Genomic DNA, 16,777 nt, shown 5'->3' on the forward strand with positions numbered 1-16,777 from the left:
TACAAAAATCTAGACCAGTAATGCAAACATACCACCGTTCGGAGAATAGTATTCAGCCCTATAAACACGATCCATCAAATAGCAAAAGAGATAGATATATACATCCACCCACCCAAGACCAGAATCGAATCAACAGATCAATACATAAATTAAGAAAAAGAATAAAATAAAACAAAGCTCACTGATCCCTCGCCTCCAAACACCCATCCACCATGGCATCCACCGCTCTCTCCCTCGTCCCCACCGTCAAAACCCCCCTCTCCACCAACATCATCAGCGCATCGCCCACCCAATTCTGACAATTCCAGTCCAAATCCTGCCTCCCGTTGCGCACCGGCGTCGCCGACACCGCCCGCCGAATCGTCTCCGGGCTCACGTCCCCGTCGATGTCGCCCACGGACACCGTCTTCGCCAGCTCGCTCCCGAAATCATGCGGATCGGCATCCACGTCTTCCTGGAAGATGAAGAGCCCTTGCGTGCCGACCACGTGCATCGTGCTGGTGCTGCCGGTCGCGAAGCTGAAGTGCAGCGCTGTGTGTCGGTATTCGGGGTAGTCGAGGGGGGAGCCCGTGTAGATTAGGATGGAGGATTTGGTGGTCATTTTTTTTTAAAATTTTTATTTTGTTGATTTTGATTCTGGTGAGGGAGGGGGGTGTTGTATGGCGGTTTGGGTGGTGGGGGTGAGAGGGGAATTGTAGTTGGGATTGTTGGTGGCTTTATATATATTGGAAGAAGAGGTGGTGAGGGTTGGTTTCTTATTTGGATTTATTGTACTATCCTCTGTCGCAGATAAGTGCCAAGACTTGTTATCGTGTCTGAACGATCTTGACCTTTCTTTGGCGGTTGTTTATGGTGTTGGGATGGAGTTGGAGTGGGTATTCATTCCGGTTGGGTTATCATCTCTGGTGTGGACGGACTACTACTTTATTGTTCAACTGACATGAGTACTAGTGGTTTATGTTCAATATCTCTATTCATTTGGGTCGATCCTATACTGAGGTAACCATCACACATTATATACCAGGAAATTATAATAACAAAGGAAGAAGGAAAAAAAAGTCTTCATAGGTCTGATTTACATCCACTTCCGCTGGATTCCCTTCGCATGTTCGGCGCGCCAGCACGGGAGCCACTTCTTCAACGCAAGGCTGAACAACTGGCGCGACTTATCAGCCGGCTTGTAACTCAAGCGGTAGTCGAAGCAATGCTCGGCGCCGGGGATGACATAGCCGAAGAGCACATTCTCGGGGGTCTCGACACCGCACTTGGGGATGTTGGTGGAGATCTGCACGCCCTTGGGCGCAAACGTCTCATTCGACAGGGGTGTCAACGTGCGCCAGGGATCGAACTCGCCCGCGCTCCAGAAGACGTTGGAGGGCCGGATGGTCCACCCGCCTGTCTCGGCGTTGGTCTCGTTCGCCTCCGGGTGCTCGGGGAGCAGGCCGCTCTTCTGCGCGCCGGGGAACTGGCGGTAGCAGAGCGACTGCTGGTACTCTAGTGACTGGTACTTGGACAGCAGGGAGTGCGGGCCCTCGTTGTCGGCCTGCAGGTAGCCCCATTCGGTGCAGTATTGCCAGGTCCAGCTGATGGTGTCCGGGTCGGAGAACTGCCCGCCCAGCTCGCAGGTGGTCGCGGTGGAATTGTCCTGGCCCTTGCAGTTGCAGTTGCCGTCGCCGACGGAGCTGCCCCACTGGTTGATGAGGGAGAGCAGCGGCGGCCAGGCGGCGAACTTCTTGGTCAGGGCCTGGGGGCCGATCTTGGGGGCGATGCCGTCGGGGCTGGCGGATTTGTCGAGGTAGCTGCAGAGCTGGGAGAGACCTTCTTTGCCGCCTTCGACGCCGTAGCTCTGGAAGAGGTTGTAGATGCTTCCGAGCGCGGCGGTGAAGTCGCCGTTGGAGTTGTGGATGCCTTCCTTACCGAGGAAGAGAGTCTTGATGGCGTCGGCGGCTTGGCCCTTCTTGTCGAGCTGGCTGTCGATGTAGTCGTTGATGGCCTTGAGGTCCTTGGCGCAGCCGCCGAGTCCGTTGGCGACCAGGCCGCGGTAGACTTGCTCGAAGTAGATGGTCATGTTGACCCGGGCTTCGACGGGGGCGGACATGGCGAACGAGGCGAAGATGGTGTCTGGGTACTCGTTGCGGGTGAACGCCGCGCGCATGCCCGGGTAGGAGCCGCCGAGCATGATCCAGGGAGTGGACTTGGGGCTCAAGTCCGTCCCGTTGAGAGTGAACTTCTCAGCGAAGTAGGGAAGGTCGGCTAGTGCCTGGCTGTAGGTGAGGTACTGGAAATGCTCATTGGGGGTGCTAGTGTTGATGGGGAAGGGCAGGGAGTCCCCGTAGTAACTTCAATCGGACGTTAGCGATCAGTCAGTGGAATGATGACTGGGTGGAGGGTCTCACCGATGCTCCCACACAAGACCAAGTCCATTGAACTCCTTCAGGTACTGCGCGAAGAAGTTGTCCGATCCGCCGAGATACGACTGCGCTACGGAGTAGGCATTGCCTTCACCGGCATCGAGGACAAAGACGGGGCCACCAGGCTTGTAGAAGTCCGTTGAGACCCAGTAGCGGTTCTGATACGTGCCCACCGATGAATCCTCGTGGTCAATTGGAATCTGACCACCGAGTTAGCGTCCACCTTGTATACGAGAAAGCTTCACTGGGGAAAGACATACCGATATCCGCCGGGCGGGGACCTCTGAGCCTGAACCGCGAGAAAGAGCGGTCTCTGCGACCTTTTCAGGATTGAACCTGGCAGTGTGGCCATCGATACCAAGTTCTGAGGCGAGTTGCAGAGTGTTGGCCTTGATGCCGGGGAGAAAGCTTAAGGCAGCAGACTGGCCCACCAGCAGTGTGAGGAGGGCCTTCGAAAATGTATGTGTGAGGGACACCATTATGGATCCAGAACCCCGGAGACAACTCGCTACGATGCTTTTGGGTCTTTAATTTACAAGATCTCACCGAGGACGAACTGCCTTACTTATAGCTTATCGGCTGCAGCTGGGCCCATGTCTTCTGTGCCCTGTTAGCTCTTCATTCAGCGCGGAGAATATGACTAGTGCCCATTGTCATGCCAGGCTAACTGATACTACCCTGCACGGAGTGAAATTGCCTGAACCGCGATCGGCGAGAGGCTTATATTGACATCGGGCCCACGGAGTCTGAGAGTTTATTATAGGACGAATTATCGTCTTCGGTCTACAGAATCGACCAGTCATACGGTGCTCGTCCCCAGTGGGGCATCAGTAGTGGGAGATGGCCTGTTGAGCGAGAGTTGAGATGGTTGACTTGACCGCCTCTGAGCCTCAAGCATGCACGAGGCTGTGATATCGGATTTTCCCAAAGAGGATGTGATTGACTCTGGAGTCCAGTCAACAAGATGCACAGTCTGGGGCCAAAAAGCCTATTCGTGATTCGATTGCCGGCATGGAATACGAAGAATCGAATTGTAGCCTGAAGCACAGTGCTGTCCATGTTCCAGGGTTCAGTGCCTGCAGATCCCTTGACAAATTAGGGTAAATAATCTAAGTGTAACGTTGCTATCGGAATCGATTTAGTCAATATGGATGGGTCGTAACTAGATCGTATTTAGTTAGCCCTAATGTGATGACTTGTGCATACTAAGACACGGCTTGTCCGGCGTCCCCATCATGAAGTCTTGTTGTTTCTCCAGCAGGCATATCAATACACCATCTCAAATCCACCATCCTCATGCTGAAAAATGTGATCGACATGAAGGACGTCGTGGGGGCCATGCTGGGTTTATTTTTAATTCTGACTGTACACCATCGAACGAGGCTGTTCAAACCTCTAGCGAGTGCGCAAGCGTGTCATCCGAATGGCCTCTACTAAAAGACTTGGCAGTCCAGTCGAACGGGGTCACTCCAGTGACTCCACATTCATCCGAGTCCAAACGGTGCCCAGGATTCGGGGCAGAGCCGGAGTCCGAGCCCATTGCTCAGCAAATCACCGATGCTATCAATCCTTCCCCACCATGTAACTATCGGTCTTTGCTGGCCGGAGTACCCGGTCGTACTGAGAACGGAGATGGTCTGCAGAAGGCGGAGCTTAGAGAGCTTAGTATGATTTGTATGGCGCACAGCCTCCACCAGCTTTCTCTTAGCTAATATTTTCCGAAGTCGTTGAATGCATGATGTTGCCCTAGAGGATGATGCCCAATTTATCCGTGGAGGAATCGAAAGTTAACTCACGTACCGTGGGATAGTCTTATAATCATTGTGCGTGTTGTAGAGGTAGTATTACCCGATACCTTTTTATTTGTGGTACATCTCCCAAAGGATCCACAGCCAGTAAGCCCATAGAGAAGGTATATTCTGTGAAGTGTCTTGATTAAATTGCCGTTGTTGACACTGAAGGTTCTGTGTTGGCTAGTTTAAACCCCATATTTCTCATGGTATATCCGGCACCTTCAGTTTTTTTCGAGCGGTAAAACGAGCTGTACAATGCTTCTAGAACTTCCGAGTCGTAAGTCTTGTGTCAATCAGGACGGCCTGATCTCATTTCGGAACCTATGCTCTTAAAACTAAGAATGATACTGCTCGGAGCCTCTCGGTCGATATGGGACCTGATGACAACAGTCGACAGCTCATACCCCCCACAGGAAGTGTTTTGTCATATTCGTCACTGAGAGCCACATCTCGAATAGGACCCAAATCCTTGAGGGATCGTGCGCTCTGAGTCCTGACAACCGAAACCGGCGAGAATGAGGCAACTACTAGCCATGAACGTTCTTTAAGTTAATAAATGGCGGTCCGACGATACCCTGGAATGCACCATATAGAGCACTGTCAATCGGGAACATTTATGGAGAGTAGACAAACTTCTCCGCTTCCCACCATACCCCGGGAGTTGCTGTAGCTGTGCGGTCCATGAGAAGCGACGCCATGACATGAGTAAATGTTTAAGATCAACCTGTATAATCCTCCATTTTGAGGATTATTTCATCATCTCGCTTCAACTAATCCGGGCTGCTAGACAAATCCTTTTGCACCTCTAACCCTACGGAGGGGTTGAAATAAAGTTCCGAAGGATTATCTAGTCATTGGATTTCAATTGTATTTGAAGGTTGAAAGAAGGAACCTCATATGATTGAAAGAGTGCGCTATGATCATGGGCTGTCTATGTGTTGGGTAGTGCAGGGTTGCTTGTCAGTCAATTATCATAGTCATAGGAGAAGTATTAAATTTGCCAAAGAAAACCCTTTTTACTGGACAGATGAAACTACCAAATCTCATAGCACTGTACACAAATAATGCTGAATAGATTAGATTCAATCTATATACCCACATATGCTCCACAGGAGATCGACAGGGGGTGGTACATTCCTGAGAGATTCGATCCTCCGCAGGTAGCCTTCCTAAACCCGTCGGAGACCAGTTGTCACAAGAGAATCTTTCTTGAGAGAAAGCTTTTGTCTCTCGTATTTCTGTTTTCTGAATTACTTGATAGTCTCTGTATGGAAGGAAACTCTTTTGGTTTCTAACAAGGAATTCCATCTTATGTTACTCTAACACCATGACTTCTCGGATTGAGTGATCAGAGTGGTCTTACGATGATACCGAAGCGCAACTTATAGAGGGTCTGTTCCGTTGAAGCATTGGGATAGAGCAGCAAAAGAATGCCACTTAGCATTCAAACTCTTACAAACCCCATCCAGACCCAGTGGTTGCTCTCCCCTTAGAAGCAGTCCAGTTGGCGCAGCCGGGAATAATGCGCTTGGTAAGAAGTAAAAGATGTAGCGTTCAAGAATACTTCCCAGGAACAGACAAAATGAAACTACTCTTTTCCTTTGAGGCTCTCCATTTCTAGCCATTGCATCCGACCACACTTCAGAGTCTTGAATACAATAACTTTCTCGCCGTTTCTAACTCAAAGATGTCGGACGTTGCTAAAGGCTTTGTTGGTGGCGTCAAAGACTTCGTCACAACCCCTGGGGTCATCCCGGTGTTGATCCACTGCTGCTCACTGCTTTGGAGGTGTCTAGGACGAGCTTAATCGATTCATGTCATCAAGAATGCGATTGCATGTGATGCGCAGGTAGTGAAACTGGCGCGAGAAGCCCTCAGCGGGTATTGCATTCGCCTCCGATACAATAATTATTTCAAGTAAAAAGAAGTGATTTTCCAGAAGGAGAGTTGCTTCCATTTCTTTACTAAAATGCCCTTTTTAGATACCTAGCTATTCATGCTCCTTGCTTCCATAGACGATAATTGCCTAATTGCCTGCTACCACGGGGCGTTGGTGAGGTCTCGGGCGAAGGAAATCGCTGGGCCGCTTGCTTGGTCCTCTGAATTCGTATAGCCCATACTGGGCGCCAGAGAGGCGGGGGGTGGTTGGTTCTGTTGACTGTGTCGTTCATCTTGGTAGGTTGGGAGGTCATATCCGGGGACATCTTGACAGAGGAAAATGAAGCTGAAGAACCGTAAATGCAAATACTGCCCGCAGTAAGATAGGAATCTATACTGATATTGTGCAAGTTATTTAGAAGAACTGACCACATTGATGTTGCTCTAGTTCATGAAGCCCAGGCTTTAGATTGGCAGCAGGATATGCAGTATGTATAGGTTGCTGTTGTCTAGAAAATCCAAAGAACCTGCCCAGCATGGAGCTCAAGAAGGTACTTTGCATAGGAGAGGGTCTTCAGGGTTTGCAGAACCAAGCCCAATCACAAGACCATTAGGGCTGCTATGCTGCCTATCCTTAACTTGTGGTACCTTACAGGCGTATGAGCTATGAGGGGGATTATTTAATAAGTGAGATTAGTCCTCACAAAGCTTGGTATACCTTGGCGAAGGCGGTTTATTGAGTTCGGTGAACTGTTCATTTTCATGGACTCTGAAATGGGACTGGCTTTACTATACCCTGAGTATAGCATGGGAAACAGCAATAAGTTCTGGAGGTGTCCTGCCGGAGCTTCTATTTAGGTTAGGTATTTCAGCGAATGGATTTCACGGTAAGAGGCAACTTTTTCCATCAAGTCATCAATGGCTCTCTATTGGTCGTCGACATGGAATTCGATGGGTTGGTGGTGGCGATCATAGACACGTTTCATTTGGACCGTGGCATACTTCATCGCTTCCTCGGCATCAAGCCTAATGCTAAAGTCTTGCTTATTCACGAGGCGGCGGAGCAGGTTCCAACGCTGCCTGATATCGACACCGAAAAGCAGTCTGTGGGGTGTTTGCTGAGTAGATGCGTTAGGCGAGTTATTAACACTTGAAATCATGGACGGTATATGGTCCCACTATTTGACTTTGTGGGAGGACGATAGGGTAGCGAAATGTCTGATCGGAATTTCGATTATTTGTACTGCGCCCCCACGCTCGTAGTCTAGGTTGTGATGCGGTATCACCAGGTAGCCGCAGTCAAACACACGGTTGAATATCGGAGTTGCGGAAAGGAACCAATTCGTCTCGGCTCTCACAAGTGCGGGCGCCTGATGTCCCCCGGGCCCTGATCGTTTTGACGTTCTGGGCCTCGTTATTAACCCGGTTGGTTTGCGAGGATCCTTGTGGATTCATTCATTCTGACCGGAACTGGGGTTAACAATTCCTTTTCTAATGAAGTTCTGGTTTCTCCCACGAGAAGGTTCCGGTGGGTCAATGTCGAGCAATGTATCTCAGCTGGACTCCAGAACCATACCCAAATCCAGCTCGAACTATGAATGCAAACTCTATGGTGTCGGAATACCTGGTCAACACGCCAGGTACCCCTATACCCAACCTGGGTATCGAAAGCGGGATACATTGTCGAGAGCCTCGTCCAAGGCGTATCCTGAGTATGTCTCTCGGAAGTAGAAAACCTCGTCGAGAGTGCAAATGGAGTCCAGGGTGTTGGATTCTGAAATTCGATATTCGAATCACATTTTCGTGAGGAGGGGGAAGGGGTCCCCTGGCCCTGAAGAAGGCAGATACATCTGTCTTCGTTATGCCAGAGCTTTCTTAGGTATTGCAAAGCCCAAAGTGAGGGTAATTTTATGAAACTGTCTAATATTGATGTATAGGAAGCATATGGCTCGAGTCAAACTATTTCCAATGTCCGTATTCATTTACATAGGGCTCTGACCGGGCGAGAATGCGCGTGGAGGATAGAGATCACGGCGATAGAGTGTTATGACCACCTGCTTGGTTTTGGAACTATATCTCTCATCCGGGCGAGAAATAGATAGAAGTCATGATAGTATGTAGGAGAGCCTTGATCTCTAGGTGAACCCAGCCCAGATACAGAGGGTTAAATAGCGAAGGAAGGACAAATTCAGAGAACACAGGCTATTTATTCACTAGTTTACACTTCAACACCTACAATGATTTGATATTCACGACCTAAAGTCATTCCCTTGATGCAAGATTGACACCTCTCATGCTGGTGAAAATGTCGCAAGACTAGTAACCGTGGACTGTCTATAAACCGTGATATTAACTTATATTCTCCTATAGCTCTCTTTTCCTGGAACTATGATATAAACAAAAGAATATGGAATAGGACTACATATCGATTCAGTGGACATGTATGCGATGATGAATGAAACTGAAGCGAATATACTTAACCAAACATTAGTGCTGTTGAGTTTCATAGGAACACCTTATTCAATAGCTAGTTTTGATCTCCGATAGTATTGTCCGCCTTCTCTACGGAATGTCTTTGCCTGGGCTCCAGAGGTCTTGCGCTTATAGAACCGGATTCTCTGCCATGATGAATGTAGGGTCAACTTTGCACGCGGAAGGTTGCACAGTTCCAACTAACGGCCATAGTGGGGAAAGGAGGATCGATTGACATGCTACTAGCCCTAATTAATGATGTTTAAAATGTCCGGGGGGGATTTAGGGGGAATTTGGCGGGAGGAAACTAAACGGCAGATCAACAAGTGGATCCAAGTACTGGATACGTAGTGTACATAGAATACGAGGCTGCTACTGCAGATCCATGGTGATCTTTGTTCGTTCCTCATGCATCGCGGCATTTTCCTTCAGTCACTACTGCATACTCTACTTCGCTTCATTGTCCAATTGTACAAGAATGACCATCGAGTGGCCCAGTAGGCAGCCCTTGAATTGACAACGGAGCTTCGTCTACTATGCCCAATGGAACTCTCGGCCCTGGGGTTAGTACGTGAGGTAGAGTGGTGCCTTTGAATGCGATCGCGGGACCAGACGGGATTTAAGTTTATACAGGCTTATCAGTATGAACAAAATAACTATGTATAGAGTGATTATGATGACAGTCTTGATAGTGGAATGTTATTCGCTTATTTCCGAACGAGAGCAAGACTAGTACGCCATGTACAGAAAATATTAAATTGTTGAACTGCTTCTTGATCCCTATGGCATCAACTTACATAGTTCGAGATAGTAGTAGTTGAGCCTACAATATGGGAGACCTCGACCGCCACGCCCTTCATGGCGATGCCCTGCGAGCCACCGGCGAACCTATCGCTCTCCCGCCAAATACCAATCTAACAAAGTTCAGAGCCTTCATTTCGCGGGTGACAAGTGTTGTAGATGAAACAAATGTTCAAATCATCCTGAGCGACGATGACATTGCTCAGGAAGAATATACGGACCCCTCCAGAGCTCATGACATGTTTCACATCCTCGACAAGACGCATTTCATTTCTTCAGCTGTGGTTGCACCTAAGAATGTCGCTGATGTCCAAGAAATCATAAAATTGGCCAATAAATTTGAGGTCCCTGTCTGGCCTTTCTCCAAGGGTAGAAATATCGGCTATGGCGGCACTGCCCCAAGAGTGCGCGGCAGTCTTGGTATCGACTTGGGCAAGAACATGAATAGAGTGTTGAAAGTTGATCCTCAGAGTGCCTATGCCTTGCTCGAGACTGGGGTGTCTTACTTTGACCCTCATGAGTATTTGGTTACGCACAACTTGCGGGATCAAGTGTGGGCGGACGTACCTGATGTCGGTGGCGGTTCGGTTATTGGGAACGCGCTCGAAAGAGGCACTGGATATACCCCATATGGTGAGCACTGGTAAGCTGTTAGAAGGAACTATGTCCAAAGGAGATCAGCTAACTGGCTTATTCATAGGATGATGCACTGCGGACTGAAGGTTGTCTTGCCCGATGGCTCACTCCGCACCGGGATGGGCGCTTTGCCAAACCCGAAAGCGGACAAGAGCAAACCACCACATGAACAGGAACCAAATGAGAGCTGGCAGATATTTGACTGTAGCCTCGGCCCGCATAGTGCTGGTATATTCTCTCAGTCCTCTCTCGGCATCGTCGTGAAGATGGGAATTTTGCTTCTGCCTAACCCTGGCGGGTACCAGGCGTACATGGTCACCTTCCCCAGGGACAATGACTTGAATCAGATCGTGGAGATACTCCGACCTTTGAGAATCTCCGGGGTAATTCAGAACACACCCAAGCTGGATAACGTCCTGGTTACCGCGGCCGTCCAGGTATGTCCGCCGAGCTATTGACCGTCATTTATCGGTTTCTCACATTATCTCAGAGTCACCGCACCGAATACACCACTTCCAACAAACCCCTAACTGACTGCCAGTTAGATGAGGTCGCCAAAAAGCTCAGTGTCGGTCGCTGGAATCTCTACGGAGCGATGTACGGCCCACCCGTCATTCGTGACGCTCTCTGGTCCGTCATCAACGCATCCTTTAGCAAGATTCATGGCGCCAAGTTCTATTTCCCCGAAGATCGTCCCACCGACACCGTTCTACAAACTCGAAGCAATACAATGCAAGGTATCCCATCCACAACCGAGCTTGGATTGCTATCCTGGCTCCCCAACGGCGGACATCTGTTCTTCTCTCCGATCGCCAAAGTAACTGGCCCCGATGCCAACGCACAGTACGGCCTCACCCGCCGCTTAAGCGAGGAGTACCGATTCGACTTTATTGGGGTGTTCATCATCGGGGCTCGTGAGATGCACCACATCGTCTGCATCCTGTTTGATCGGAAAGATCCCGATGCAAGACGTCGAGCCCATAAGCTTATTCAGGTCCTGATCGCCGAGGCGGCGGATCGGGGGTGAGGTGAATACAGCGCTCATCTTGCTTTGATGGACCAGATTGCTCAGACTTAACAACTTCAATGAGAATGCGCAGATGAAGTTGAACGAGAAGTTGAAGAACACGCTCGACCCGAAGGGGATCCTGTGTCCAGGAAAATATGGTATCTGGCCTGCTAATTACCGGAAGGAGGATTGGAGCCTACATAAACCATAACATTATTCAAACCAATATGCATACATACGCAAGGTTCATGTGCATAATACATATTGAAGACTAGCAGAAGCTAGTTACTTCAAGTTGCTGCTAAAGACCCTGGATAGTCCGACGGGCCGAACCGATCCGCCAAATCAGAACCTCCCATGGCACCGTTGGCACTTGGCAGCAGCAACAGAAAGCCGGTTTCTGTCGAAGATTGGAACAAGGAAAATTAATTCTTTTTAGTGCATCTGAAACACCAAAACTTTCCTTAACAGCTTTTTCAATATTCCGTCATGCTATTCGCTTGGCTTTCTGTTTAGGGTACATTTCTCCGGGCCGGCCTTGCGGGTATGGCTCGTAGCCAAGCTTGTGAGTTACCTGGTTTCTGGGAGGACTTTTCAACCGCTAAGGCCCATATACTCCGTAGGGGTCTTCCTCCCCGAATTAACGCGGACACAAGCTGAGTGTAGTAGCGTCGCTGTGGGGGCACAGAGCTAACGTTCTTTCTTTCAAGTGTTTATTTTCCAAAGTTCATTAGCTTTGCAATTATGGTATCAACATCTTCAATTTTGTTATTTGTGACACCTCCATTCAGCATGTGCTTGGTATTCTAAACACTCCCGCTTGAATGAAAAGGGCCTACGATAAATTATTGTTTAGCACTAAAATTGGAAAGCCGTGGCCGACGATGTACGTCTATTACGTAAAATGATGGACGGGGCTTCCACAACCCTAAACGTTGGCGTGCGGTGGGTACCTTAATCCTTTGGGTCGCTTTGTCTAGCTTTTCAAAGTTTATATCATCTAGAAGGGACGTAGACAACTCTACAATTTGATTAATTCTAACTCTTACAAGATGATGGTTGTTGTCGGGGATCGAGTTGATGACTTAGTTGTATAAGTAGGTTGCAGCAAAGGGGCAGTCCTATAGTAAGCGGGTAATTACCTCTTAGTCTTCATGGCATGGAGGACTCTATGAGGCTGAGGTATGTGCGGGGCTTGATTGAATAAGATTAGTAGAGCATTCTCAGGCGTCAATTCGTGCCATTGAACGCATATCACATCACGTCTTGAGCTGATTTGAGTTCCGATAGTGCGACCAAAGGGTTGAGGCTTTTGTAGCCAATACCGGAGATTTTGCTTGCTGCGTGAGATGATGGGTGCATATGCTGGAGTTTAATCCAGAGTTTGATGTGAGATGAATATATGTCTACGTTGGAAACTGTATTCCGTTGATTCTTATGGCAATGTATGCCACTGGAGGTCCTCGAGTAGCTTTGCGACTGATTGCACGCTACACGGAAGAGTCTTTAAGTCATGTCTAAATTCCAAGCAAAGTAGAAAGTAACTGACTGTATTATTGTCTTAATCTATACAGTCCGTATACCCTGTAGTATCAAGTGCATCCGGCAATGTCTCATGGTGGAGTTGTACCTTTCACGGCGTCTCTCACGATCCATGATTTGCTTTTGCGATTTGGGAAAACTAACATTGAGTACTAGCTACCATGCCCGGTACCAGCTGCCCCCGGCCATCGAGCTGGCCAGGTAATGCATACCTTATTACTACCTACTATATGGCATGACCAGCCCTCGTCCAAGCCACGGAGCTGTGGAGGCCAGCACAGAGACGCTCTGGCCCTCGCTTATATCCATCGATCAGACGCATTAAACTGGAGATCCATCATTGGACATGTCCATAAGGAGTGGAGACCATGGCGCAGTATGCAAAGATTGCGAACAAGGCCGCAGTCATATGGCTCGTTTGATCAAACAGCGCTTGATGTCAATGCCTTTGCTGGATTATACACAGTCTTGTCTAGTAGATGCTAATGATCTATCAGGACTCTGGAAATGTTCCGAGTAATCTTCTGTGTACATGGTCTGCTACTGATCGAATCATAAAAATAGATACTAGTGGGTTTCTCTGAAGCTCCAAGCCTGCATTGTTGCTTACGCGGGGGCTTATAGCCGCCCACTAACAAGAGTATCCTACAAGATTGCGATTGTCATTGCGCAGTGTTAAACGACAAAATTGTCGGTTCGAATTGATTTGTAAAAAGAATTGAAATGAGATTACGAAGAAAGAGAGAATAACGGAAAGGAAGTATTTGGACGAGCACTGGGAAAGGAAGAATAAAATCAGCATCCACAAAAGTGGCTACTCTGCAGACCCCCATTTGTGCAAGAGGGTGCAGGAAGCCCGGGACATCCTGGAGGGAATGGAGGGTAGACCGCCATTTGATTGGGGGTGCGCCCGTCGTGGTGAAGGCGAAAAGTAAGCGGCCAAGGTCGAGACCCGCGCAAGCCGCTTGGGCATTCTGTGGCATTATGTCATGTTGTTAGCGACCGCCCGAAGACTGTGGCGACTGCGCCATTTGTTTACCCTACCCCAAAGGCTGCGAGGGAAGCGGATAGCGATGACCTTCGGTTTTCTACCTACAGCGTAGAATGTCGGATCAAGGAGGTTAAATGGTACTCCCTATATGGCATTCGTGACTTAATAATCAAATCACAGGTTCGAGGATTGCGAAACCAGCTACATTCGTTTGGGGACTCTGTTGGGCCCTCCAAATCAGGCAGAACCTTTCGTCAGTGTTGCGTGGGCTAATGCGCCTGTCCAAAGTTCGGTCGAAACTTTTTCGTTTGAGTTCTGTATCTGTTACTGGTGAGGTGCGCGTTTCGCATTTACAAAATTAAGTGATTCGACGTCTCCGAATCTAGCAGTTATCCTCAAGAATATGCCAGAGAAAACGCGTGATGAGGGAAGCAAAGTAGAAAGCAGCTTCAGCAGATGCGAATCATTTCCGGGCACAGCGGGGTACTGCACAGTAGCTCTGCAGTGCCTGCACATCCATGGAGGGGCAAGGCAAAAGTACTCTCTACCCGGGACACGACAACATGTTGGCGGGGTTTGAACAAAAGGTAAAAAGGACGAAAAATAAGAAAAGAGAAGTAAAAAAAAATAAAAATAAAAATAAAAAAGCGAAGAAAGAAAAAGAAAGGATCATACTCTTTATATACACATATTTTTTATTGCCCACCTAAAAAAGGGCAGATTGAACAGTCCAACAAGAAGGGCAAAACAAACCAGAAATCCCGGGCTTCGCGGTGGAAAGACCGGGGGGGGGGTGAGTTGTGCAAACAAAATCTGTTGGCGACTTTGGTAGTGGGCATTGAACACCGTCGGCACAGCACTAGTGGGTTTCAAGTATTCTTGGTGTGCGACCTCAGGGGAGGGGCAAACGATGAAGCCTTGAGAGTTGAGTAGGCGCCTGGCGGGTGAGTAGGTCTAGCTAGTAGTAGGCCTTCTTGGGGGGGGGGAAGGGGGGAAGAGAATGTGGCCGGGACAGGCTGCAGTGCAACCGAGAGTTGGCCGGCGCTTAAAGGAGGAAGGGTCAAGGACTCAGCACCCTGCGGCTGCTGGGGGCGCTCAGAATCCTCCAGGAGACTCACGGGAGCCGTGAAGATTGCCAGCAGGTCAACAAGGCCTGAAGCACACTAGTGAGCTCCCCGTGCCCACTGTGCTAGGGCCCCTAAGCCTAAAACAGCGACTCAGCAGCCCTTCAGGCGTTCAGCGCCCATCAGCGCCCACTATTTAGTAGGGCCTATTTCCCCCTCTACCGCGACCCCGCTAGCGAAAATTTCTTTTCTCTTTTTCCTCGTGCTGAATCCCATTATTCACTCTCTTCCCTCTCTCCCCCTCTGTCTCCTTCTCACCAAAAGCAAAAATTATCCGAAGAGTCTCTTTCTCAGTGGAGTTTCACTGTCTCTTTAATCATGTCGCGCAAAGACGACACTGTCACCGTCAACATTGACGATTTCACTAGAACCCGCGATAGCGTAAGTCGCCCCCTTGTTTACTGTCCGCCGGTCGCGCCCGACTGGGGTGTCCGGCGCAGCGCTCAGGTCTTCTCCCCTGTGCATCACGCGTCCTACTACATAACAACGCCTGCTTTGTGGCTTAACTCTTCCCCCCCCCCCTTTTGGCTTCCTTACCCCCTCCTGGCAACTTACATTTCATGTGTGTAATTTACCATCAAACCAACCTGGGTCGCTCCAAATCTGGACATTACCTGTAACATCATCCCGTTTTTGCGCCACTGTTCTTGTTTGCCTTGACCCAAGTTCTTGCTCCCTACCCCTTCACAATGGCGAAACGCGCCTCGATCCCTGATCGGAGCCAGTCATCCTTGGACCTTATTACCTCTATTGCCCGTGCTACTAATTCCGTCAATACGGCCACCTCCGGCATCCGCGCGGTCGCTTCTTTCCCGCCTACCCAAGCTCAACTAACGTACGCGCAGGTGATCGTTAGTCTCGCGCAACTCCAGGCGGCTGTCTCCAAGCTGTCGGAGGCTTATATCAACCATGCGAACACCGTACTGAACCGCGGCCCGACGGTCGACATCGGGAACATCGCCAGCATCATCAACCCGCTCTATGAAAGCGGTTTGCTGGGCGCCCTCGGTGCTCGCGCTACTAGCCCTGGCGCAAAGTCCGAAGTGGGCGAGAAGAAGAAGCGCAAGCGCGCTCCCCCGGACCCCAATGCGCCCAAGCGCGCCTTGACCCCTTTCTTCCTTTACATGCAGCACAACCGCAGCAAGATCGCCGAGGAAATGGGCTCCGATGCCAAGCCGAAGGAGGTCTCGGACGAGGGTACCCGTCGCTGGGCCGTGATGCCCGAATCGGAGAAGGAGGTAAGTGTTCTCTTCCGCCGGCTCCCAACTCGTCGCAGCGCCATGACTAACTCGCACGGCGCGTAGCACTGGAAGAAAATTTATGCGGACAACCTCGCCGTCTACAAAGAGAAGATGAAGGCCTACAAAGAGAAGATGGAGGCCTACAAGGCTGGTCTTCCTTTCAGTGATGACGCGAAGGCCGCCAACCAACTGCAACAGGAGGCTGACCGTGCGGATGCCACCCCTGCTGAAGAGTCCGAAGAGGAGGAGGAAGAGGAGGAAGAGGAAGAGGAGGAGGAGCCCGAACCCGTCCGGGAGCCTACCCCACCACGCTCTGGTAAGCGTCGTCGCAGCGAGGCTGCTAAGGCTGCCAAGGAGGTCGCCTCTCCTGCGGAGACCAAGAAGGCATCGCCCGAGAAGAAGCGGACGCGCACTCCCGCCTCGAGGGAAAAGAAGGTGCAGGAGGAGACCCCCGCCTCGGCTCGCAAGTCGGCTGCGACAGAGAACAAGCGCGGCAAGAAGAAGCGCAAGAGTGAGGCTGTCGCGGAAGAGTAAAATGGTTCTGCGTCTGCATCTTTGGATATGGTCGTGGGGGTTTACTGGAGGGGACCGGTTGTACAGACATTCGGCGCATCTATGTTGATTTTTGGGGAATTGAACCGTACTCAGTGCTCCCTGTACCATACAGTGCGATTTGCAGCCGGATCACTGGTTCGGTGCTCTGGGGTCGGGGCAGTTTGGAGTCTTTTTTTTACAGTTATCTATTTTCAGGAGCTTCGGTTTGCTTTTAGGTCTAGCTTGCTCAAACGGGAAACGGATCTTTCAGATTGATCTTAGCGAAAGTTAAAAATGAAAGCAATGTGCATTTCTTTTCCTTGGGGGTTTGAGAGTTGCCAAATA

The 16,777-nt window shown here is 49.7% G+C and overlaps 5 protein-coding genes across 5 annotated transcripts; 2 read left to right on the forward strand and 3 right to left on the reverse strand.

The window, feature by feature from the left end:
- Positions 1 to 178: 178 nt before the first annotated feature.
- On the reverse strand, positions 179 to 632 carry BDV37DRAFT_297134 (uncharacterized protein; the record flags this gene model as incomplete). The annotated part of the gene is made up of 1 exon (XM_032090266.1): positions 179 to 632. The coding sequence occupies exon 1, from the start codon at positions 599 to 601 to the stop codon at positions 179 to 181; it is 423 nt and encodes a 140-aa protein (XP_031937455.1). The 5' UTR covers positions 602 to 632.
- A 376-nt stretch (positions 633 to 1,008) lies between these two features.
- BDV37DRAFT_297138 (serine carboxypeptidase S28-domain-containing protein) lies at positions 1,009 to 2,928 on the reverse strand. The gene is made up of 3 exons (XM_032090267.1): positions 2,672 to 2,928; positions 2,397 to 2,611; positions 1,009 to 2,339 (listed from the first exon to the last, which is right to left on the reverse strand). Exons 1-3 carry the CDS (start codon positions 2,888 to 2,890, stop codon positions 1,076 to 1,078), a joined length of 1,698 nt encoding a protein of 565 aa, XP_031937456.1. The 5' UTR covers positions 2,891 to 2,928; the 3' UTR covers positions 1,009 to 1,075.
- Positions 2,929 to 3,168: 240 nt separating this feature from the next.
- Positions 3,169 to 3,716, reverse strand: BDV37DRAFT_258397 (uncharacterized protein). Its single transcript, XM_032083047.1, has one exon. The coding sequence runs from the start codon at positions 3,468 to 3,470 to the stop codon at positions 3,195 to 3,197; it is 276 nt and encodes a 91-aa protein (XP_031937457.1). The 5' UTR covers positions 3,471 to 3,716; the 3' UTR covers positions 3,169 to 3,194.
- Positions 3,717 to 9,384: 5,668 nt separating this feature from the next.
- BDV37DRAFT_297140 (FAD-linked oxidase-like protein) lies at positions 9,385 to 11,451 on the forward strand (the record flags this gene model as incomplete). Its single annotated transcript, XM_032090268.1, has 5 exons — positions 9,385 to 9,596; positions 9,729 to 9,998; positions 10,056 to 10,428; positions 10,482 to 11,014; positions 11,064 to 11,451. The coding sequence occupies 5 exons, from the start codon at positions 9,385 to 9,387 to the stop codon at positions 11,209 to 11,211; spliced, it is 1,536 nt and encodes a 511-aa protein (XP_031937458.1). The 3' UTR covers positions 11,212 to 11,451.
- A 3,709-nt stretch (positions 11,452 to 15,160) lies between these two features.
- Positions 15,161 to 16,742, forward strand: BDV37DRAFT_211658 (uncharacterized protein). The gene is made up of 2 exons (XM_032080022.1): positions 15,161 to 15,895; positions 15,962 to 16,742. The coding sequence occupies exons 1-2, from the start codon at positions 15,347 to 15,349 to the stop codon at positions 16,430 to 16,432; spliced, it is 1,020 nt and encodes a 339-aa protein (XP_031937459.1). The 5' UTR covers positions 15,161 to 15,346; the 3' UTR covers positions 16,433 to 16,742.
- Positions 16,743 to 16,777: the final 35 nt, after the last annotated feature.

Source organism: Aspergillus pseudonomiae (genome assembly GCF_009193645.1).
Source record: "Aspergillus pseudonomiae strain CBS 119388 unplaced genomic scaffold BDV37scaffold_83, whole genome shotgun sequence".
Taxonomy (NCBI): domain Eukaryota; kingdom Fungi; phylum Ascomycota; class Eurotiomycetes; order Eurotiales; family Aspergillaceae; genus Aspergillus; species Aspergillus pseudonomiae.